At 40.4% G+C, this 25,207-nt stretch overlaps 1 protein-coding gene across 1 annotated transcript in view; it reads left to right on the top strand.

The window, feature by feature from the left end:
* Window positions 1-25,207, top strand: part of GADL1 (glutamate decarboxylase like 1) — a 157,288-nt gene that overhangs the window by 31,939 nt on the left and 100,142 nt on the right. The window contains exons 5-9 of the mRNA XM_047769400.1: window positions 4,139-4,245; window positions 4,925-5,040; window positions 10,947-11,026; window positions 11,149-11,203; window positions 16,101-16,217. Of these exons, the coding sequence (XP_047625356.1) occupies window positions 4,139-4,245; window positions 4,925-5,040; window positions 10,947-11,026; window positions 11,149-11,203; window positions 16,101-16,217 (475 nt within the window). The remainder of the gene's footprint in view (window positions 1-4,138; window positions 4,246-4,924; window positions 5,041-10,946; window positions 11,027-11,148; window positions 11,204-16,100; window positions 16,218-25,207) is intronic.

The raw sequence follows: 25,207 nt of genomic DNA, 5'->3' as shown, positions 1-25,207 counted from the left end.
TACATTTTACTGGAATTCTATACTGAGTATGGATTAGAGATTTTTTTAAGTAGATGAAGTTTTATTTCATGAACTTCTTTTTAATGGTTTCATTTGTGCAGTGTCATCATAAATAATAGAAGAGTCTTATGACACTTAGCAATATTCAAAGAACAGTTTGATTTGATAATGGTACTGTGAGATGAGTAAGGCAGGCAGTATCTCCACTTAACAGTTGAGAAAATTGATTAAGCCAGTTTTCATTCACTCCTGCACAAAAAGCCATGTCTGTGCTAAGGTGCTAGAAAGATAGTTTGAGAACAAACCTTGGCTTTTCCTTCATGAAGCACATAATCTAGTGAGATAGAGATGCTTCATGCAAATTAATCAAAGTGGCCCATACTGAGTAATGTAAGATTTTCAAATGAAGGAGAGGTATGTGATGCTATAAATATAAATGGGACATTTTTCCTACTTGGGCACTCAGGGACATCTTCTCTGAGGAAGTGGTGGCTAAGAGTTGAAGAATGACTGAAAATTAATTAGAACAAAAGAGGGGGGATGAGTTCCATACAGAGGGAACATGTGCAAAGGCTCTGTGGCAGGAGACAGCATGACTGACCTATGCTATCAACTTAATAGTCAATGTGGGTGTAGCTGAGAAAGGTATGGGGAGGGTCATGGAGGATATGTTTGGGGTCACACATGCAGGACCCAATGGGTCACATCTATGAGTTAAGCACAGTGAAAGGCCATAGAATGTTTCCAAATCACTAGGTGACATTTGCTTATTGAAAAGGTCCTTGGAAATATGGAGAGTGGGTTGTAGGGGACCAATTAGGATGGCATGACCCTGTTCAGGTGAGAGAGGATATGGCTTGAATTTAGACAGAAGTGGTAGGAATAGAGAGAAAAAAAAATGCATTTGGAAAATAAAACAGAAAGGACTGGATAATATATTAGATCTTTAAAATGGGAGCAAGAGTGAGGTTTATGAGATGATACCTGGGTTTCTGGTTTTAATACCTGGGTTAATGGTCATGTCGCTCACTGACACAAGAAGCAGTGGAAGAGGGACCGATTTTTCAAGAATATGTTGATAAAAAGCAAGAACAAGAATTTGGTTTTTAGTTGTGAACATTTGAGTTCTTGGTAACTTCAAAATATCCCAAAGTATGTACTCTTGGAGAGCTGAGATACATATGGGCCTGGAAGTCTGATATTTATAGGAAAGTTATAAATTTAAGGGCTACTGGTGAGTGATAGTAATTGCAAGAGTGTACATGGATGAGATTCCTTAAATAGGGGATTCTCAACTCTCTTTCCTCTTTAGAATCAACTGGGAATACCTGTTGTGGCTCAGCAGGTTAAGAACCCAGTGTAGTCTCCATGAGGATGTGGGTTCAGTCCCTGGCCTCACTCAGTGGGTTAAGGATCCCGCATTGCTGTAAGCTGTGACATAGGCCGCAGATGTGGCTCGGATCTGGTGTTGCTGTGACTATGGCATAGGCCTGCAGTTGTAGCTCTCATTCAGTTCCTATCCCAGAAACTCCCATATGCTGCAGGTGTGGCCATAAAAAGAAAAAAAAAAAAGAATCAACCTAGGGACTTACAAAAATATTAAGTCCTGGGTCCTCACTCAGAACAATTAAATCTGAATTTCTGTGAATGTGTCCCGGGCCCTGGTATATTTTCATAGCCCAACAAGTGTTTTTAATGAGCAGCATGGTGATGGTTAGAATAAAAACAAACTGGGATTTGAAGAAGCACTGCCTTTAGGACAGAGTGTATAGTGAAGGGAGAAGAGGGTTTAGGACTGGGCCTTGAGGACATCTGACATTTCAGGATTAGGGAGAGGGAAATCAGACTGCAATGAAGAGAGAGGGAGAAAAATCCATCAGGAAGGCATGGGAGCCATGGGGGAGAGACTCATTTTGTTGAGTATTTAACTAAGACAAAGACTTAAAAAGATCCCCTGGTTTAATGGCATGGATTTCACTGGTGACTTCAGTTAGAGAATTTTGGATGGAATAATTGGAGACAATGAGTGGAAGAGCTAAGTGGTAGAAAAGACAGTAGAAGTCCACAATTCTGTGAACCTTTCCTTGTAAGTCCTGGGATTTCTAACTCCTCATCTGAGTTCCTTTACTGAAATATTTGGAGGTTTTTGAAGTATTAAATTTCTGCTAAGCTGGACAGTACACTAATAATGTCACCAAGCCATGAGAGCTTTCTATAATACTGCTCTCTCCTCCACCTCCAGGCCTCTTTCCAGGTTTACAGTTGAGCAACTTTTCAAACACAAATTTAATAGTATTTTTTTTGTTAAAGAAGTAAATGATTTATTTCACTTTTATTTGTAGGTGTACATACACACACATTTTTTCACACTTTTGATAAGTGTAAACTGGTTTCCTAGCATGTTTGAAAATAGAACCTAGGAGTTCCCATTGTGGCGCAGTGGTTAACTAATCCAACTAGGAACCATGAGGTTGCAGGTTCAATCCCTGCCCTTGCTCAGTGGGTTAACGATCTGGCGTTGCCATGAGCTGTGGTGTAGGTTGCAATTGTGGCTCGGATCTGGCGTTGTTGCTGTGGCTGTGGCGTAGGCCGGCAGCTACAGCTCCAATTGGACCCCAGCCTGGAAACCTCCATATGCCTTGGGAGTGGCCCAAGAAATGGCAAAAAAGACAGAGAAAAAAAAAAGAAAATAGAACTTAAATTGTTTGAAAAATTATGCATATTGTCTGTAAAGTGCTTGGCACATAGGGAGGTGATACATAGTAGGTGTTTTTTTTTTGTTTTGTTTTGGTTTTTTTTTTTTTTTTTTTACTCCTTCCCCCCTCCCTCCCTTCCTTTTTTCTTTCTTTACCAAAATTTTCCCTTCTGGATGTTAACATAAGTGCATTAAATTCCATGACTATAAATTTAAATGTGTCTGCTTAGCTTACATATTTAGAGTACACAGTTATTCAAATTCAATTTAATGTAATCACCTAATTGTTAGAGAAGGAGATTATACATACTTAATCACCCTCCAGTTATCTGGAGAAAGAAAGAAACATTTCAGAATTATGTATTAACTGTCCCAGGTTGAGTTCCTGGGCGACTCCTCTAGAGAGAGCTTAGTGAGCAGGAGGTCTAGTAAGGAATACCCTTGGGATCAACATGGGTGATGGAGGGGGAAGAAGCAGGGGAGTGGGCAGAGAGAAGAGTTAAGCTACCATGCAGGCTCTAAGGCCACCTCAGCTGACCCCACTGATGTCTCTGGAGGTACCCTTGGGCTACATGGCCAGGCCCATTTGGACCTCCAGCTGGACCAGTCATCAGGTGTGGACCACCAGAGGAAATTCTTAAAGGGGCTAACTTAGCAATGTTCTGTAATGACAGCATTCTAGCCCAGAGCCACAAACCTTCATGAGAGGGATCTGTGCAGTGCTTTTTAGTAAAATCATCACACTTTAAGGGATGTCCACAGTGCTCTTGCCATTTGTACAAATATGGGAGTGTGGTGGAGGAAGCCCAGCTTCTAGAGCTGACTGCCAGGGCACTCGTAGTAGTAACCTAATAAGCCTGGTTCCCACGATAATGGCTTTTCTTGGAGTTCCTATTACAGCTCAGCAGTAATGAACCTGGCTAGTATCCATGAAGACACAGGTTTGGTGTAGGTCATAGAAGCCACTTGAAACCCACTTTGCTGTGGCTGTGGTGTAGGCTAGAAGCTGCAGCTCCAATTTGACCCTTAGTCTGGGAACTTCTATATACCACAGATGCGGCCCTAAAAAGACCAAAACAAACAAACAAACAAATCCACTGAGAGATAAGGGCTTTTCTTTAACCAGCATCCAAAGAGCAAAATGGCCACTGCTGTGGTGAATGCAAAGAATCCAGATGCACTACTTTGTGAAGGTTTCCTGTCAATTAAGACTGCCAGATTAGCTTGCGTATCCCTAAAACCACCAGCCATTGGCATTTATTTAACCACTACTAGCACTGTCATAGAGTGTATTTCTCCATTTCTGATGGATTCATCTCCAAAGACTCTACCTATACTTTGACAGCCACTTGGTTTAATAAAGCTCTATGTACATTTCTTGGGACTCCAAAGGGATGGTTTGACTCTAGTCATAGAAGTGAAGTGTTTTTTATATCTGTCTAGTTATACGTATGAGGTGTCCCCAGTGTTTCTGTTAGTGGAAGAAGCGGTTCTGAAGAAAATGATTGAATTTATTGGCTGGAAAGAAGGGGATGGAATATTTAACCCAGGTAAGTACAATTAGTTATTGCCATCTCCCTCCATTAAAGCATCTAAAATTTTATTTATGATTTATATGAGGAACAACTCCTTGCAGATTTACACTACAAAAAGTTGGATATAAATATTGCTGCTTGGGGGAGAATCTAGTTTGTGCCTTTCTCCAGAGTGATAATATTTTGCATAAATGCTGCATAAATGACCTAAATGCTAACAAGTGAGATGTCGACAGTGTTGGATTTATGTCCAATACAAATGAATGTATCTGCAGATGGGACTTTGGAAGGGCTATCATAAGTTTTCTTGTTTCTCAATCAGTTTTACCTGAGAAATTTCCTGAATCATATTTTGTTTCTCCTATGGAACCAGGGAGGAGCACATATTGTCATTTTATTTAATAGATATGGACAGAAAGAATATTATTAACTATGGAGACTTGGATATTGGCCCTAAATCCATAGATGGATACTTTTAGTTTAGAAAAACTCTGTAATAAGTGACTAGACCAGAACTTCTGGAATTGGAGATTAGGAAGTGTCTAAGAGTAATGGAATGGGGGGGGGGGTACCTCCTGTGATTTGTCATGAGACCAGTGCAGACACAGCCATCCATGCTTCCCACTGTAGCTGGCACCTAGGGAACAATGACATCAGGCTATAACTAATCCATTTCCATTTTTACTTTTTGCAGGTGGTTCCGTGTCCAATATGTATGCCATGAATTTGGCTAGATACAAGTACTGTCCTGATATTAAGGAAAAGGGACTGTCTGGTTTGCCAAGATTAATCCTTTTCACATCTGCAGAGGTAAACACACACACACACACACACACACACACACAAACCCTACTTTTGATATGATATAGATTTTCTGAGAATGAACTCATGAAAGGCTTGTTTTTTTGAGCGTCCCTGATGTGTTTTTAGCCTATCCCTGTGTGAGTCACATGCCTAGGACAACGTCATGTTTCATTCAAGAGAAATTCTGATGGGGTTGGATATTGTAAGCCCTGGCCACCCAATTTTGTACATCTCCTTTATTTAAAATTTATAGGCTCTAACATTTTCTTGGAAAAAAGAGAACACTTAATTTGAAAGGGCCATCTCTTTCTATGAATCTCTTCCTTGAGAGTCTTATTTATTAGAACTTAGATGTTTGCCACTGATCTCAGCTATGCCTTCTACTCCCATTTACTTGGGAAACTGATTGCTTTGAATGGCCAACACAAGGGCTTTTCAAGAGGAAAGGGAGAGCTTCAGTAACAATGAACATCACACATACATGCACACAATTGGATATTGCCATGGTCCTTTGTCTCATTGTGTTTGCCACTCAAGTAGGCGGTCCATTTGTAGATAAGTGCATTGGCTTTGAGCTAGGCTGCCTAAAGTCAACTCCTGTCCCCACTATTTACTATATGAGTGACCTTGGGTAAGTTTATCAAATCCTCTGTGCCTCAGTTTCCCAAGTTATAAAATAGAGTGTATTGGTTAGCTCTAGTATCTAACAAATTACTCCAAAACCCAGTGGCTTGGAACTATAGCTAGATATTACTGCTTGCAAGTTTTGGGATAGCTGAGCAGTGCTGCTCTTCTTGCCTAGGCTCCCTTATGTGTCTGGGGCTTGCCTGGTCAGTGGCTGGGCTGGGTTGACCCCAGTGACATTCCACATGTCCGCCATCCCTCAGCAGGCTGGTCTGGCTCTATTGTCGTGGCGGTGGTGCAGACAAGGAACAGCATGGAAACACTCTGGGCTTTTTGAGTCCTGGGCTTTGAACTGGCACATTGTCTTTCTTCCATCATTTTCTTGGTTAAGTAGTAAGTTGCATCTAGGAACCCAGATCCGAGACATGAGAAAATAAGCTTCACCTCTTAAGGCATTTCATCATCTGGAGAAGGGATTGGACACCAGGAAGCAGTGAATAGTCTAAGGCCATTAAAACAACTCAGCAGCCACATGAGCTTAGAAGTCATGATTAGTGAGTGGGTTGTTGCAAACCTTGAATGAGTTAGTGCTTGTACAGTAGCATCTGACATATAAATGGACAGACAAAAATGTTGGACCTTAGTAGTAGGAGGAGAATGACCCAGCTACAGCAATGTGAGTAGGGTAGATGGCACAGCTCAAGTTTAGACTTATTTGGAGGAAGTGTTTTTTTTTTCTCTTCTATTTTTGCCATTCTTGTGGGTGCCCCATCCATCACACCCCTTGCAGGAAGATTTTAGGTCTTTCACTTTCTGCAATAATTCTAGGTCTTCTGCTAAACATGTGAGGTAGGCAAAATCTGAAAATTTTCTGTTAATTCCAGCTGGACTTGCCTGTATCTGTTACTTTATTTCAAGAGCAAAAGTTACTTTATTATCACAAAAGTATAAACTGTGCAAGAACCTGACCACCCCTACCTGACCTCTGGTTAGTTCAGTGCTGAGTACAAAGTGGGCATGGATTTGGGGACAGCTGGGAGGAGCCATCCAGTCTGAGATTCTACATGCAGCTCCCCAGGCCCTTTCTCATGAGACATTCTTCCTGTAGCAGAAGAATGTTTGGGAATGTGGATATCTGGGAAAAAAACTTGGTTATTTGGGATGATTGTGTAGTAGATTTTCCCTCAGTGTTTCAGTTTGAGGAACCCTAGTGTATCAGAAATGCAGAGTTCCTTCCACTTTTGAATTGCTATCTCCATGCTTGGGAAAGCTGATTAAATAATATGGGTCCGGCCAACAGTGCAGTGCTTTAACTTTTGCCTTTTTCATTCTTCATTTGGCTTAAAATGTTCTGGAGTTCTTTGCTGGAATAATTGCCCTGGTAGCAGGGGTTGGGGAGGAATTCTGTGGAAGCTTAGAATAAAGATTATGCCTGGGAAAGATTAGTAACACAGGTGTTGCTGGCGAATTGGGAATGAAAAGAAATTGAAATCTCTTGCAGTTGTGAGACCAGAACAAAGTATTTTTTAAATCTCTGGTGGAGAGATATATGCAACAAGAGTTAAAATATGTCTTTTTTTTCCTTTTTTTGGTCTTTTTGCCTTTTCTTGGGCCACTCCCGCGGCATATGGAGGTTCCCAGGCCAGGGGTCTAATCGGAGCTGCAGCTGCCAGCCTACACCAGAGCCACAGCAACGCGGGATCCGAGCCACGTCTGCGACCTACACCACAGCTCACGGCAACGCCAGATCCTCTACCCACTGAGCAAGGCCAGGGACCTCATGGTTCCCAGTCGGATTCATTAACCACTGAGCCACGAAGGGAACTCCAAAATATGTCTTGACTAACATGGCAGCAGAAGATGGAGCCAGAAAACCAAGAAGCAGATGTGTATCTTAGTTTGCTCAGGCTACTATAGCAAAATAGAGACTGAATGACCTAAATGAAATACATATTTCTCACAGTTCTGGAGGCTGGGGCATCCAAGATTGAGGGGCTGGTAGGTCTGGTGTCAGGTGAGGGCCTGCTTCCTGGCCTTGCCTCTGTCCATGCTTGTCAGAGTGAGATCTGCCTTCCTCTCTTACAAGGGTACTCATCCCATGAAAATCTCATGCTTGTGACCCAGTAAACCCAATCCCATCACACTGGGAGCTAGGGATTAAGCATACGTGAATTTTGAGAGGACACAAATACTCAGTCCATAACAAAGTGAACTCCACAGAAAATGGAATATAACTTTGAACACACAATAGCTTGGTCTATATATTTTACCTGGTCCATCCATACTCCTCTTTATACCTCATTCCTTTTCCTGCTCTGCCAAAGAGACCCAGGTCATAGTATCACCATTATTTTAATTCATATTTGAGTGACTTTTTTACCACTATTTACAACAAATCCACTCATTACTTAGTTAAAAAAAGAATTAAAGAATGCTATATTTCCTAAAAGTTTACTTTTCCAGTTTTTATGCATTCCCAGGTGAACCAGGGTAATCATTCTGTCTCTGCCTCTCACCATCAAATGCAGCTGCAGGTGCACCCACCACTGAAGGTATTTTTGCCTCCACTTCAGGTTTCCATGGTAATTCAGCTGTTGGTGGAGAGGGATACCATTGAACTGTCAGCTTATCCAGGGTAGCCTCTCCAGGCCAAATGGGAACCAAAGAAGGGGACTTTTGGAACAAAGTAATAAAAGTAACACTTTTGTGGCTTGATTAGCAGTTAGATATGTATTCCCTAAATTTGTAGAAATCTTAAGTTTGTAATTCAAATCATTTAAATTAGCATGAACTGTGATTTTTGTCTGCCACTAAAAAGCAAGGCAGGAAAGAAACCCTTCCACTCCCAGGCCAGCCAGTGGTCAGTTGTCTACGTTTCTTTCCAGCAGGATTGAAGCTGGGGTGAGGCAAGTGAGGTGTCTAGAGGACATATTTCAAGGTCATTCCCTCTTAAATTTTCCATCCCAGGTGCCTCACTTACTCCACCCTGTTTGTGGCACCTGCTCTCTAGGTGAGGCCTCCATGGGTTCACATGTCATTGCAGGCATTCCCAGCAAGTAGGGGCTTCTCAGGAGTTCATCTAGATTCCAGCTCTGCCTCTATAGGAACTGAACCAGCTGTGTGCTCTTGGAAAAGTCCCTGTACTTATTTCTTAAGGCATGACGTTGACAAACCCTGCTTTCCCCACTACCCGAAGCTAATTTGATTATCAAGCTAGTCAGCTTTAGAAGGATGCCAAGTGTCTAGATCACATTCTAAGGGAGGAGAAAGCAGTTTTAAGCGGTTCATTGAGAAACCCAAGGTCACAGACAAGATCCTTGCTGGGACTAGAAAGTAAAACATTAGTGCAGTTGTGTCTTTCACAATTGCAGTGCTCCCAAGTCTGGGCACTGGCTGTATTATCTTTATAGAAATGAATACCCCCTGAGATTTGTGCATCTTATGTGGATGAGTGAAACCTAGAGAGAGTTTGGGTCTTAGAAGGGCTGACTTATCTTCTGCCAGTGATGGGAGCAGGCACCTCTTGTTTCTAAATGCAGCTATTACTTCTGAACTGCAGCCTTCTAGGTTTTTCCTTTCCTTGAAACAACTCATCATGTCTGAAGCATTACCCTCTCTTTTTTTTTCCCTTTCCAGGGCTCCTTTCTTCCTCTGATGCTTTCAGATGCTTAGACTTCAGTTTTGCAGACTTTTACAATCTGCCCCTCTCCATTTGAGATTGACATTGAACTTTTCTTTGCCCTGAGATGCCCAGAGACCACTCCACTGAAGCTATTTCTATTCTCATGACAAATGTTTTATTCAGCAGACCCATTGGTTGCGGGTATTTTGCTATTTCTCAGGGAAAAGCCATGTGATTTGCCTTATTGGTTGATGTCAGTGGGGGTAGGCTACTATTTATCATTATGAAGTCAGTAACTATTTGGTGCCAGAGCCCCAATCTCTGGTGAGAAATAATTCACCTTAGCTGTGGCGCCTTAGCTGTGGCACCTTAGCTATGGAGGGCTGATGCAGCAGGTAGAGAATTAATTATATTTTCATGTACATTATTACTCTTCAGTATGCATATATTCTTGTAACAGCCTGGAATGAATGCTTCCTACAGGCATTTCAAATGTGTCCTATTTGATATTTGGAAATTAATTATTTAGGATGGTTCATTTTTCCTGATGGTGTTACTTCTGCATTTATTTTTACAGAGTTAAAAAAAAGAGCTCCCAATAAAACTCTCTTGTCAAAAGAGGAAAAAAATTACCACATTTGAGGGAATCTATCAAGTTAAGTGTGAAGGCATGACTCCTCTTTTAATGTATTCATACCTACAAATTAAATTACTAAGGGTTTTGGTACAATAATGTCCTTTAGTGCCTTCATTTTTTCTGGCATGAAAGAGAATTAATTGACCACCTGTCCACACTAATGTATAAAGAGCAACATCTCCAATGTTTGAATGCTAATTATTTTATAGGCTTTATGTGGTAGGGAAAAATACCCAACAATCCGAAGTATATATGACTCTTTGCCAATAAGAAATAGACAAGGCCTAATTTCAAAGCCAGCTCTTATCCTCATTCTTGCCATGGCTGCCTCAAGTGTCTGTAAATTATTATTATTTTGTTATTTGTGATTTTAGCCACATTCCTATGTGTCTAATTTCAGTCTTACATTCAGTATTAACCATGACTGACCAGGTGTATGATAAGCCTTTATAACCCACTGTTTGATCTTGGAAATAGACTCTTCTGTGGTTTGTGATTAGTTTGGGGGACAGTCTTTCTCACTCCTTAGAGGATTTTGAGTCAGCAGTGGACTAGATTCTGTTTCCATTGGTAGCACTAAGAGAAATTTTTCTCGTTGTTATTGAAAACAAAAACCTCTAGTGATCAAGTTTAATTCTGTATGCCAGAATAATACATGTTAGTTCTTCACATGTATTGACCCCCTTAAGTCTGTGGCAAGCAGATATAGGAGGCATTCACGTGGGCATCCACATGCCCACTTTATAGATTAGCAAACTGAGGCTTGGAGAGTGTGCATTCTTTGCTCAAGGGTTTGTAGTTATAACTGGAAAAAATTGCAATTAAATCTTGGTTTCTCTGACCTTAACCACAATCAGTGTTTTCAGCCACCATACTAAAGAGCTCCATTAAATGACTACTTTCTTTTTTTAAGTAGTACTGTAGCAAAGATTGGGCTCAGCTATATGACTTACAGCCACTTAGATAATAAGCAGTACTTTTCCATGCTATGTATTCATGTCTCTTTCCCCCTCGCCACTTTTAATTTAGTGTCATTACTCCATGAAGAAGGCAGCCTCATTTCTTGGGATTGGTACTGAGAATGTTTGCTTTGTGGAAACAGATGGAAGGTAATGGGGACAGGATCCGGAAGCCTGGTGGGTGGAGGGGGAGGCTCATACCATTTAAAAAACAGCACCAATGTCTGTTCACTAGTGAATGTAACAGAACATCTCAAATCTGTGTCTCTTAGAGGTAAGATGATACCTGAAGAACTGGAGAAGCAAGTGTGGCAAGCCAGGAGAGAGGTGAGAAGGGAAAGGAGAAGGAGGGGGAGAAGACATGTGTGTGTCTGGGCCTGAGGGAGAGGGTGCAGGGCCAGCAGCCAGGCCCTTTCTGTGGGCGGGGGAGAGAAGAGGGCCTGTTAAAATTAAAGTAGGGAAGCTCATTGACAGATGTGCTATTTCTGGGTGCTCAGCTCTACACATTCTGTGGAGTTTCTCCTATGTGTTCATTCCCAGGTGGCTGGAGCTTATTAAAACACTGACATCACTGTATTCAGGATTCTTGCCTAGAATTGATCTCAAAAGATATGCCCAGCCTCCCCAGAAGGGTCCCAGCATCCACAGTCCTACATAGATCCTGGTTCTGAGGATGCTGAAGGCCAAAGAAGTTGTCTCCAATTGTATTCAGAATTATTTCTGATTGGTTGATCAAACTATCCTCCAAGGTTGCTTCCACCCAAAGCCCATCCATAACCAAACCCCTCGTTGGATCTGGGTGTAGTATTTCAGCTCTGGTAGACTGTCCTCTCTTCCTTAGCTGCCAGAATGTATGAAAGCTGACACGTCCATCTCTGGAGAAGGCAAGGCCTGACCCTGATCACCTGTTATTACAATACAGCTGCCTTGCTTTGTGAATCAAACGCCTGCTAGGTTACATGCAGGTCCTGTATGGCTTTCTTCCCATCCTCCCATGGTCCCCACACCAGTGGAGCCTTAGACCACTCACCCACAACTTTCCAATAGGTGGCAAGAATATCAGGTATGACTGCAGAAAAATTAGACCCCCAGCTTTTCAGCTGAGATACATCTCTCAGAGGACTTCACACTTTAGGAAAATGAGTTATTTTATTTTTTCAGCTTTAATATTACATTTATCTTGCTCTTTATATTTTTTAACTTTTCATAGAATTCACCTTCTCTGGACCATACTAGATTATTTAGTTTGAAATTCTGTACTTAAAAGTTATGCCTTTATTGCAGATGTGTTGGTTTCAGATGTGTGTTCTTAGATACACATTTTTTTTGATATTCCATTGACAAGTAGATTTGATAGTTGTCTGGAGATACAGATTATCAGATTTATTTTTCCCAGGTAAAATTCTACATTACAACCTGTTTGTTCTGCTATGAACCATGGATATCACCTTCTAGTTTTATCTCTTTTTAAAATCTAATTTCATCTTGTTCTTATGTCTTGATAGAAGTCCCTATCAAAAAAAGTTTTATGTCATTAATGCTTTTCATTGGGGAATATTGACTGTATTTTTTTTTTTTCTTTTTAGGGCCATACCTGTGGCATGTGGAAGTTCCCAGGCTAGGGGTCAAATCGGAGCTACAGCTGCCAGCCTACACCACAGCCACAGCAATGCCAGATCAGAGCTCCATCTGTGACCTACACTACAGCTCATGGCAGTGCCGATCCTTAACCCACTGAACAAGGCCACAATCTCATGGTTCCTAGATGGATTTGTTTCCACTGTGCCACGATGGGAATCCCTTGACTGTACTTTTTTATGGTTTATATGATTCCTTTTTTTCCTTCCTTCCCTCCCTCCCCCACTTCCTTCCTTCCTTTCTCCCTCCTCTCCCCCTCCCCCAGGTTTTTCTCCTTCCTCCCTGCCTTCCTCCCTCCCCTCCTTTCTTTTTTGAATTTTAAATTTTTTGTTATGTAAAATTTCAAGTATATATGAAACTAACATTATGAGATACCATACACCTGTCATGTGACTTCTGTAATCATTATCTTATGCTCCATACCATCTCATCTATGCCACATCCCCTCCCATCACCACTAGATTAGTTTGAAGAATATCCCACATATCAGATCATCTGATCTATAAATAGTTCAGTATATCTGTGAGAGTTTAGGTACTCTTTCTTAAAAAATAACACCATTATAAGAAAGAATAATTTCTTAATGACATCAGATATTCACTCTGTGTTAAGATTTCTCACATTGCCTTTTTAGTAGTCGGCTTGTCTGAGTAAGGATTCATTCACGGTCCATGTGTTGCACTTGGTTGATATATCACATAAATCTTTTCTAATCTATAGTCCCCCTCCTTTTTTCTCCCTTCCAGTTGATCTGTTGAAGAAACCAAGTCCTTTGTCCTGTAGAGTTTTCCTCATTATAAATTTTGTCAGTTCCATCAAGAATTTGAGATTCGAAGTGCTCCTTTCCTCTCTACCTCCATCTATTCTCTCTGTTGAGACTTGGTGAGATTCAGGTTGGAATTTTTACTAGGAAAGCTTCATGGCTGGCATTTGTCCTTTGATCAGGAGAGGTCTTGGGCCTCTTTTTGTGATAATCATCACAAACCATCTATCATAGAGCTCTTCATCAACCTCTCACCTCATGGATTTTGCTGCCATTTGTCAGCATAATCTAGACCCATTATTTAATTAGATAATGTTCTAATTCATTCTGTCATTCCTTCTTCATTTAGTGGCAGATCTACTACCATAAACATTTTTGTTCCTTCACCCCTATTTGGTTTCCCAAGGTAACAGTTTGAACAAGCAAGACAGAATCACTATTTTATTATTTTCCCTTATTTACCAATTTTCAGAATAGTGAGTGAGTTGCCAAGCATCCTGAAAGATAGCCAAAACCTTTTTTTTTTTCATTTTAAAGAATCAATAAGAACTCGTCTTCCTTCTAGCCTATTGGATAGGTTTTATTCCACTAATAAATTAGTTCTGCAGTCATTATTATTTTTATTGTTCAAATTTTTGTTTGTTTTGTTGGTGAAAAAACTATGCAAGTGACATATCCTGAAGTTGAGAACTTGAAAAGAGAAGTTTTTAAAAAGTAAAAATTGCTTCAGGCACATTTGAAAGTAGGTCGTCAGGGTTAGAGTTGCCATGCCTACTCAGTTGCCTTTTAAGACAGTTAAAAAACTTAAGCTTGGATTCACTGAGGACAAACCTTGTGTCCATTCTGAAATTCTAATACCTGATGACTAGTTTCTTTTTCTCAGTAGCTTCAGACCTAGTTTTTGGCTTCAAGCTTTTAACTCATACTGTTAAAGATGGAAGAAAGAGTACATCAACTTTTTTTCTGCTGGGATTCAATTCCCTGGACAATCACAATCCATTAAATATCTGCTGAGCAGTGACCTTTACCTTGGTGCCATTACACAGAAGCATCAGAAGCTCTGAAGTGGTTATAAGAGGATAAAACTAGCATAAACACTGAATAATTGGAGGTACTTTTGTATATGAATATTTGAGATGACACATTTTCTTAGGGAAGACAGCTGATTGGCAACACACAATCAATTCTGTTTCCCTTAGATTTTCTCATTTATAGCATGAGATATGAGAAGAGGGGGTGGGGAACTGGAATGTTAAATCCAGATTACAAAAGTTTAATTTCTGGATCTTATATTTATAGCCTGATTGTGAAAAGGGTGAGGAAAACTCATTTCTGAATTATAAGAGCTTGCACAGATATTTTCTCACTATCGTCAGCATGTTGTAGAGTTTATAAGGAAAGCCTAGCCATTGAAGATACCGTCAATGGTTTTAGTAAATTACTTTTTCTATTGCTTTTAATGATTGATATAAGTCCGGTCTCATTTCATTTAGGTCATGGTTGGTAGTTGAGTATAGGGGTGTCCCAAAGCCTGTGCTTCTTGGGGCTCTGTCACCTATTGGCTCTACTCTAGGAGGCCTGGTGGACTGGATTCCATGTGTCACTGCCATCTCCCCAAATGGCAAAGGAATCCATTTTGTACCATCACTTTGGTCCCTATGCATCTCAGCCCACAGGTGGGGAAGCATCCTTGTTCTGACCCACTTTCCATCAAGAAATAACGTCTTTCTATCAAAGTCAGCTAATAGGAATGAATCTTGTTCGAACTGAACACCCCTGACATTAAATGAGACATAAAAATATATTGTAAGAACAAGTGCACTTCAAGATAAAACTGAGGGGAACATGACTCCATTCTAAAATGTCTTTGAGGGACAATATGCATTCTTGTCACTAACTCCTGGTGCTCTAGAATCAGGATTTTACTTGCTCCCTGACCCCTACCTTTGCCTGCAAATACCCCTGGGGGGACTTCCACAGAGAGCATCACACCCTGCCGGCATGTTGGGATAGACCTCGTGTACTCTCCTCTACCTGCTGCCATAAAATCCCCCATGGGGCGGGGGTCGGGGGGCAGCTCACTCCACTGGAGTTACCATTCATCTCTGCCTGCAACCCTCCCTGTTTCACACAGGCACCTGCTCTTTCTGTAAGATGCAGCCACCAGCAGGAGGATGGCAGAAAGACTCAGATTCTCTTTTCCAGCAGCTTCTAATGACTTTCTCAATTGCAGCACTCATTTTGGGGGAGTGTCTCCCAGTGAGGTTACCCTATCCTTTCTGATACCAGATCTGTACCTGAGCACATCCCTTGCCTTGTAACTGTACCTGCTTCACCCAGTGGCAGCAGATAGGCCTGCATGGTTCGCCCCCCAGAGCTAATGTTTGTCTCCCAGTCCTGTTCCTTCTTATTTGGAGAAGAGTAACAATGCTGATGTGAGTGTGGCCCCAGTGAGGCTCCCAAGGGAGGAGTTAAGAATCACACAGGATGCCAGTTTGCCAGGGCCCTTGAGCTTATACACTTCTATCTGGGAAGGCTAGAGAACAGAAAAAAACGAAGAAAGAAAATGAGAGTGAAAAGAATAAAGATGCCTGTGGAGCTGGGACAAAGGACTACTGTTGGCATGGCATTTTCTGTTTTCTTAACCTGTTTATAGTGACTAGATGCCAGGGGATGAAGTTTAAACACGCTCACTGAATTAATGTTTATCTCTAAAGAAACCAGATAAATGTATAAGCTTTGTGTTTAGCAGCCTACTACAGAGCATATTTGGTGGCGATGATGACGATTCTTGTAATTCTCAAGTGTGGGTCCTTCCTGCAGGGCGCAGCTCCATTCCTTGTCTGTGCCACGTCTGGTACCACGGTGCTGGGGGCCTTCGATCCCCTGAATGAGATAGCAGACATCTGTGAGAGACATGGCCTCTGGCTCCACGTGGACGTAAGTTCACCTGTGTGTGCGCATTTCTTTGGCTCTCTGGCCTTTTTGCATCTTTGGTGGGAAGTTTTTCATATTCTCAGGAGCTAAATATGAAGTCCGTAACTACTTATATTTAAATGTATATTTCTAATTGGGGAAATAAGCATGTTGTTTCCTGGAAGGTGATAAAGAAGAAGATCCTAAAACTTAATACACATTTTTTTTTTGAATTTTCCAGACTTTATTTCCTCTTTTCTTCTGAATCATTTCTTTGGTCTCTTAAATCTATTGTCACTAGGGTAACACAGTGTGAGGGACCATGTTGAATTGTGGAATTGATGGCTGATTTTGGATTCTGATCTGCCTTTTCTTCAGTGTGACCCCAGCCCTTTGGGTTTGGGTTTCATTTGTAAAGAGGGAAATGATTGACATGGTCAGTAAAAGATCTTCTAGCTCTAACATTCTGTGATCCCAGTCAGCCAGAAAATGCAGAAAGCTGTGTGACTTCAGGTTTTTCCAAAACAAAAATAACAAAAATGGAAATGAACACAAAAAAATTCAAGTTTTATCTGGATCTGTCATAGATAACTCTTTGACGGGGGCAGGGATGATATATTCTTCACAATTTTCTAACTTAAATAAATGGTTGGCTTCCCCCCCCCAGTTAATTAGATAGGTCTTGGGGTTGTTCATAATACATTTTTCCTTAATTGAAAGTAACTCTTAAGGAGTTCCCATCGTGGCGCAATGGTTAATGAATCCAAGTAGGAGCCATGAGGCTGCGGGTCCGATCCCTGGCCTTGCTCAGTGGGTTAAGGATCTGGTGTTGCCGTGAGCTGTGGTGTAGATCGCAGACGCAGCTCAGATCCCGTGTTGCTGTTTCTGTGGTGTAGGCCAGCGGCTACAGGTCTGATTAGACCCCTAGCCTGGGAACCTCCATGTGCCGTGGGTGCAGCCCTAGAAAAAAAAGGCAAAAAGACAAAAAAAAAAAAACTCTTAAAATTCTACTTATCTAAAATTAAAAAGTCAAGTTCAGCCAGTTATGAATTCTTATTGAGCTTTTTAGTTTTCTTTATGTGTGTGTGAAACCAGGAGTTAATTAGTTTGATTCTACCCACTAGAAGGGACTGCAAACAGGCTGATGAGACTTTAGGGAACTTTCCTCTGCTAGGTGAGTGGTTCATACCCTCCTTATCAGGAAAAGGAAGAACAGTATTTTTGACTTGCTGAATGAAAGGTAACTTAGAACTTGAGAGATACACCTACACATAATTTTTGTAGTTTGGATGATTTTCTGCTTTCAGGGTAAAGTGTCTATGATATAATATGGAGAGAATTTTTCAGCAACTCAAGCTTTCATTAAATGTATGCTAATATCTGGTAAAAGCAGCAGTAGTCATATAAAGCTCTTTGGAGTTATAGGCTTGATTAGTATGCCAATGGCAATACATCAGGTGAATTATTTGTGACTTCTTTAAATGGGATTGTAGTATCTGTTTCTGTTCACATTTCTGCTTATATCTTACTGATTTTTATAGACTTAGAAGCATAATAATATATTTTGTCCTAAAAGATAATATGAAATAAGTACTTTTGTGACTGTGGAAATGGGGCAAAATCAAATATGTCAGCAGTTATACTTAATAATTCTACTCTCATAAAAGAAACATCAAATATGGATTATATAGTTTATGTAGAACAGAGTAACTACAGCATTTTCCAAATTGGGAAGTATATGAAAAGATTTATGGGGCTTAGAGAGAATTATGATTTATAATATAGGAGTTAAAACCTCTCTGGATTTATCAAAGGTGGAATTTTTGAAGAAAACACTTTTATAAGGAAATATTTAAGTCACACGAATTATTCCTTTTGCATGGAATAGACATCTAGTCGAACGTCTGTAGTATTAGAATAAATTTGACAGCAGTTTATCTGACCTATTAAAAAAATTATCTCCAAGAGTTCCCATTGTGGCTCAGTGGGTTAAGGATCCAGTGTTGTCTCTGTGAAGATGTGGTTTCAATCCCTGGCCTCACTCAGTGGGTTAAGAATATGGCATTGCTGCAAGCTGTGGTGTAGGTCACAGATGCGGCTGAGATCTTGCCTTCCGGTGGCTGTGGCGTAATTCATCAACTCTAGCTCACATTCGACCCCTGGCCTGGGAACTTCCATATGCCACAGGTATAGCTTTAAAAGGCAAAAAAAAAAAAAAAAAAATTAGCTCCAGCACTGAGACAGTGCCCATTTATCCCCCAATATTGCAGACATTGATTCTGTTGATAAAATTTTATATAGGACAATGTTAACTTCTTTTGAAGAAACTTCATATACTAAGGGTAGTTCATTAACTTTAAAGATAAAAAATTAATAAAATTAAACCAATTGCTTTGGCCTATTTGAAATTTTCTAAAGGATATTTTATAGCTCCTTTAAAATATTAAAAACTGGCATTTACCTAATTTCTTTTTAAAACTGTGATTAGAGTTGCTTGTTCTTCTGACTTTTTCATAAAACCCAATCATCCTACCTATATACCACACTTATTATTTCTTGTCTCTTTTTTTGCCTTTTTTTTTTTTTTTTTGGTTTTTAGGGCCACATCTGGTAGCATATAGACGTTCCCAGGCCAAGGGTCAAACCATAGCTGCAGCTGCCAGCCTACACTACAGCCACAGCAACGTGGGATCTGAGCCACATCTGCAACCTACACTGCAGCTCTCGCCAAAGCTTGATCCTTAACCCACTGAGCAAAGCCAGGGATCAAACCTGCATCCTCGTGGATACCGGTCATGTTCATTATCGCTGAGCCACAACAGAAACTCCATACTAATTATTTCTAAGATATACATTTTGTTTACATTTTTAATGTACCTGAGATTGATATGTTAATATTTTTTTTTTCCTTCCTAACAAGCCACGAAAACATGGTACTCTTATATTAGATAATATCTTAAGTTTGGTTAATTACCAAGCATTTTGAAAAAACTGAATGAGAAAAACTTTCATTGTGTTGGAACTTTTTGCCCCCAGGACCATTCTTTAGCCACAAGAGCCAGAGTTATTCTCGCCTCTGCCTCAGACCAGGATTTCAGGGCTAGTCCAGCTCTTCTCTCCCAGAAATACTTTTGCAGTGTTTCACCCACACTCCATCCTAAGTTCTGGGAAGGGCTGAACTTCCCTTGTGGCTCACAGCACAACTAAGTTCCAGGAGGGTGGCAAACATTGTGTCTAAAATCATGGGCTTTAGAGGCTGCCACCTCTGTTTCACCCTGCCTCCACTTCCCTTTCCAGACCGGTCCTACAATTTATTTATTAATGAATTACTTAAAAAAAAGGTATTAAAATGGTGCCTAACTCATAGCTCAGTAAATGGCATCCATTGGTTTGGTGTTGTTGCAGGCTTTGGGATGAAGAGGTAGGACACTAGCATCAGGGCTGTTATTTTCTCCTTTCATCCCTTTTGAGGAGCACATCTGTGGATGAGCTGTCCCTAACCCTGCGTAACCACTTGGTAAACCACTGAACTGATGCCTTGAAAGAGTTCATGTAATTTTAAAACTGCAGTCCTGCTCAGTAAGATTGACAGAATATTGTCTCCTTTTTAAGGAGAAAGAAGAGGCAGAGGACAGAGCAGGAGGCCCCACGGGTGGGTGGAAAGGGTGAGAGTAAATGGATGTGACTGGGTCTTGCCCATTAGAACTTACCCTAGTTCCACTGGTAGGTTCTTTATGAGGCTGGGGGATAAAAGGATTGAGGAACGTAAGCAACTTAGTGTTTAGGGTGTGTAAGAGAAGTAAGAGAACCTAATAACTAAGTCATTTTCATGTTCATGAGGGTCAAGGTCTCAAAACCCAGTCCTGGGGGATCCTTACTTAGCAGTTTCACATAAGGTTTTCCTAGAGGCTGAGGGCAATTGCCTCCATAGCTCAGCCTTGGTTACATGTGGCCTGTAATGAATGCCAGTGAGGGAGAGAGGGCAGCAGCCAGGGGACTTGACTGACAACCCCGAGCATCATCCTTTACCTGGTAATCTTTAACCTGCACACCACCTTCAGCTCACAAACCTTTGGGAACCCCATTGGTCACTGGAGAGTCTAGGCCATGGAAGTGGGGCTGGAATCAAAGCAGGCTTATTGGAGGGGTAAACATTATGCACAGAGGAGAGGGGAGGAAAGTAAGTCTCATATGAGCAAGCCTGGAGGTGTGGGAGGAAGACTCAATGGGAGAAATAAGAGACTCAGTGTGGTACTTGAAAATTAAGGAGACCTTCACTCCTAGGGCCATTCAAGAGCCCAACTCGGGGAATAAGTGCCCTGGATGACTCACTTCCCTTGGGCCCAGCCCCGAATGACAGAGCCATTTTATTTTTTTTTCCCCTGCTGTACAGCATGGGGATCAAGTTATCCTTACATGTATACATTTTTTCCCCCACCCTTTGTTCTGTTACAATATGAGTATCTAGACATAGTTTTCAATGCCACTGAGCAGGATCTCCTTGTTAATCTATTCTAAGTTGTATCTGATAAGCCCAAGCTCCCGATCCCTCCCACTCCCTCCCTCTCCCATCGGGCAGCCACAAGTCTATTCTCCAAGTCCATGATTTTCTTTTCTGTGGAGATGTTCATTTGTGCTGGATATTAGATTCCAGTTATAAGTGATATCATATGGTATTTGTCCTTGTCCTTCTGACTCATTTCACTCAGTATGAGAGTCTCTAGTTCCATCCATGTTGTTGCAAATGCCATTATGTCATTCTTTTTTATGGCTGAGGAGTATTCCATTGTGTATATATACCACCTCTTCCGAATCCAATCCTCTGTCGATGGACATTTGGGTTGCTTCCATGTCCTGGCTATTGTGAATAGTGCTGCAATAAACATGCGGGTGCACGTGTCTCTTTTAAGTAGAGTTTTGTCCAGATAGATGCCCAAGAGTGGGATTGTGGGGTCATATGGAAATTCTATGTATAGATTTCTAAGGTATCTCCAAACTGTTCTCCATAGTGGCTGTACCAGTTTACATTCCCACCAACAGTGCAGGAGAGTTCCCTTTTCTCCAAAACCCCTCCAGCACTTGTTATTTGTGGACTTATTAATGAGGGCCATTCTGACTGGTGTGAGGTGGTATCTCATGGTAGTTTTGATTTGCATTTCTCTTATAATCAGCAATGTTGAGCATTTTTTCATGTGTTTGTTGGCCATCTGTATGTCTTCCTTGGAGAACAGTCTATTCAGGTCTTTTGCCCATTTTTCCATTGGTTGATTGGCTTTTTTGCTCTCAAGTTGTATAAGTTGCTCACATATTCTAGAGATGAAGCCCTTGTCAGTAGCATCATTTGAAACTATTTTCTCCCATCCTGAAAAGTTGCCTTTTTGTTTTCTTTTGGGTTTCCTTTGCTGTGCAAAAGCTTTTCAGTTTGATGAGGTCCCATGGGTTTATTTTTGCTCTAATTTCTATTGCTTTGGGAGACTGACCTGAGAAAATAGTCATGATGTTGATGTCAGGGAGTGTTTTGCCTATGTTCTCTTCTAGGAGTTTGATGGTGTCCTGTCATATATTTAAGTCTTTCATCCATTTTGAGTTTATTTTTGTGCATGGTGTGAGGGTGTGTTCTAGTTTCATTGCTTTGCATGCAGCTGTCCAGGTTTCCCAGCAATGCTTGCTGATAGACTTTCTTTTTCCCATTTTATGTTCTTGCCTTCCTTGTCAAAGATTAATTGACCATAGGTGTCAGGGTTTGTTTCCGGGTTCTCTCTTCTGTTCCATTGGTCTGTCTGTCTGTTTTGATACCAGTACCACACTGTTTTGATGACTGTGGCTTTGTAGTATTTCTTGAAGTCTGGGAAAGTTATGCCTCCTGCTTGGTTTTTGTTCCTCAGGATTGCTTTGGCGATTCTGGGTCTTTTGTGGTTCCATATAAATGTTTGGATTGTTTGTTCTAGTTCTGTGAAAAATGTCCTGGGTAATTTGATAGGGATTGCATTGAATCTGTAGATTGCTTTGGGTAGTATGGCCATTTTTACAATGTTGATTTTTCCAATCCAGGAGCATGGACTATCTTTCCATTTCTTTACATCTTCTTTGATTTCTTTGATGAAAGTTTTATAGTTCTCGGCATATAGGTCCTTTACCTCTTTGGTCAGGTGTATTCCGAGGTGTTTGATTTTGTGAGGTGCAATTTTAAAAGGTATCGTATTTTTGTATTCCTTTTCTAATATTTCCTTGCTGGTATACAGAAATGCAACTGACTTCTGAATGTTAATCTTATATCCTGCTACTTTGCTGAATTTCTTAATCAGTTCAAGTAGTTTTGGGGTTGAGTCCTTCGGGTTTTCTATGTATAGTATCATGTCATCTGCATACAGTGACAGTTTTATCTCTTGTCTTCCTATATGGATGCCTTTGATTTCTTTGGTTTGTCTAATTGCTGTGGCTAGGACTTCCACAACTATGTTGAAGAGCGGTGGTGAGAGTGGGCATCCCTGTCTTGTTCCAGATTTGAGTGAGAAGGCTTTCAGTTTTTCCCCATTGAGTATTATATTTGCTGTGGGTTTATCATAAATGGTTTTGATTATGTTCAGGAATGTTCCCTCTATACCCACTTTGGTGAGGGTCTTGATCATGAATGGCTGTTGGACTTTGTCAAATGCTTTTTCTGCGTCTCTTGAGATGATCATATGATTTTTGACTTTTCTTTTGTTAATGTGGTGTATGATGCTGATTGATTTGCGTATGTTGAACCATCCTTGTGAACCTGGGATGAACCCTACCTGGTCATGGTGTGTGATCTTCTTGATATGTTGTTGGATTCGGTTGGCTAAGATTTTGTTGAGACTTTTTGCATCTATATTCATCAATGATATTGGGCGATAGTTTTCTTTTTTGGTGGTACCTCTGTCTGGTTTTGGAATGAGGATGATGGTGGCATCATAGAATGTCTTTGGGAGTATTCCTTCTTCTTCAACCTTTTGAAAGCGTTTAAGGAGGATGGGCACCAGATCCTCTTTATATGTTTGATAGAATTCGCCTGTGAAGCCATCTGGTCCTGGACTTGTATTTGTAGGGAGTGTTTTTATGACATCTTCAATTTCATTTCTAGTGATCGGTCTGTTCATTTGGTCTGTTTCTTCTTGATTCAGTTTTGGCAGGCTGTAAGATTCTAGAAATTTGTCCATTTCTTCCAGATTGTCAAACTTGTTGCCATATAGTTGTTCATAGTATTCTCTTATGGCTTTTTGTATTTCTGCAGTATCCGTTGTGATTTCTCCTTTTTCACTTATAATTTTGGTTATTTGGTTTCTTTCTCTCCTCTTTTTAGTGAGTATGGCCAGGGGTTTGTCAATTTTGTTCACCTTTTCAAAGAACCAGCTCTTGGTTTTATTAATTTTCTCTATTGTTTTTTGAATCTCTATTTTATTGATTTCTTCTTTGATCTTTATAATTTCCTTCCTTCTGCTGACTTTAGGACTTTTTTGTTCTTCTTTTTCTAATTCGTTTACGTGGAGGGTTAAGTTGTCCATTTGGGATCTTTCTTCTTTTTTGAGAAAGGCCTGTATTGCTATAAATTTCCCTCTGAGCACTGCTTTCGCAGCATCCCATAGATTTTGAGTGGTTGTGTCTTCGTTATCATTTGTTTCAAAGTATTTTTTTATTTCCTTCTTGATTTCCTCATTGACCCATTGGTTTTTTAGTAGCATGTTGTTTAGTCTCCATGCAGTAGGTTTTTTCTCTTTCCTTCTCCCATGGTTGATTTCTAATTTCATGGCATTGTGGTCAGAGAAGATACTTGAGATAATTTCTATGCTCCTCAATTTATTGAGGTTAGCTTTGTGTCCCAATATGTGGTCGATTCTTGAGAATGTTCCATGAGCATTTGAGAAGAATGTGTATTCTGCTTTTTTTGGATGTAGTGTCCTGAAGATATCAATGAAGTCTAACTTTTCTATTGTTTCCTTTAGGGTCTCTGTTGCTTTATTGGTTTTCTTTCTAAAGGATCTGTCCATTGATGTGAGGAGGATATTAAGGTCTCCTACTATGATTTTATTCTCATCAATATCTCCCTTTTTGTCTGTTAATATTTGTTGTATGTATCTGGGTGCTCCTATATTTGGGGCATATGTGTTGACGATAGTAACATCCTCTCCTTGGATGGATCCCTTAATCATTAAGTAGTGTCCTTCTTTGTCTTTCTTTATGTCTTTTGTTTTAAAGTCTATTTTGTCTGATATGAGTGTTGCAACTCCCCCTTTTCTGTCATGTCTATTGGCGTGACATATTTTTCCCCACCCTTTCACTTTCAATCCATATGTATCCTTTGTCCTAAGGTGAGTTTCTTGTAGGCAGCATATTGAAGGTTTTTGCCTTTTTATCCACTCAGCCACTCTGTGTCTTTTGATTGGAGCATTCAGTCCATTGACATTTAAGGTGATAATTGATAGATGATTATTTATTGCCATTTTGAACCTCGTGTTCCAGTTGATTCTATGGTTCTCCATTCTTCCTTTCTTTTTTTTTTTGGTTGGATGGTCTCCTGTTATTATCTGCTTGAGTGTTTTTTTTTTTTTTTTTCATTTTTTGCGAATGCAATATTTGGTTTTGGCTTGTGGTTGCCCTGTTTTTTAAGTATGCTAACCCCTTCCCATAATTGTGTGTTTTAGCCTGATGGTCCTGTAAGTTCAAACCCTTCATTACTATATAAAATTAAGAAGAGAAACATACAAACAAACAAAAAGGGTTATTTACTTCCTAACATCCCTTGCCCACATTTTATGGTTTTGATGACTCTTTTTTATTTTTTTCTTTTTAATTTTATTTTGTTTGAGGCCTGTTCATGATTAAATCATTATGCTGGCTTATTTGAGTGACTGCTCTCTGATTGCGCTTTCCTCAGTCCTAGTTCTTCCTCTTCTTCTTTTTTTTTTCTTTTTTCTTTTCTTTTTTCTCCCCTTTCCTTCCTTTCTTTTTGGTTTAGAGAAGCCCTTTCAATATTTCCTTTAACCTGGGTTTTG

This window comes from Phacochoerus africanus, chromosome 1 (assembly GCF_016906955.1).
Source record: "Phacochoerus africanus isolate WHEZ1 chromosome 1, ROS_Pafr_v1, whole genome shotgun sequence".
In the NCBI taxonomy this organism is placed as follows: Eukaryota; Metazoa; Chordata; class Mammalia; order Artiodactyla; family Suidae; genus Phacochoerus; species Phacochoerus africanus.
This window is presented reverse-complemented; position numbering and strand designations above follow the sequence as displayed.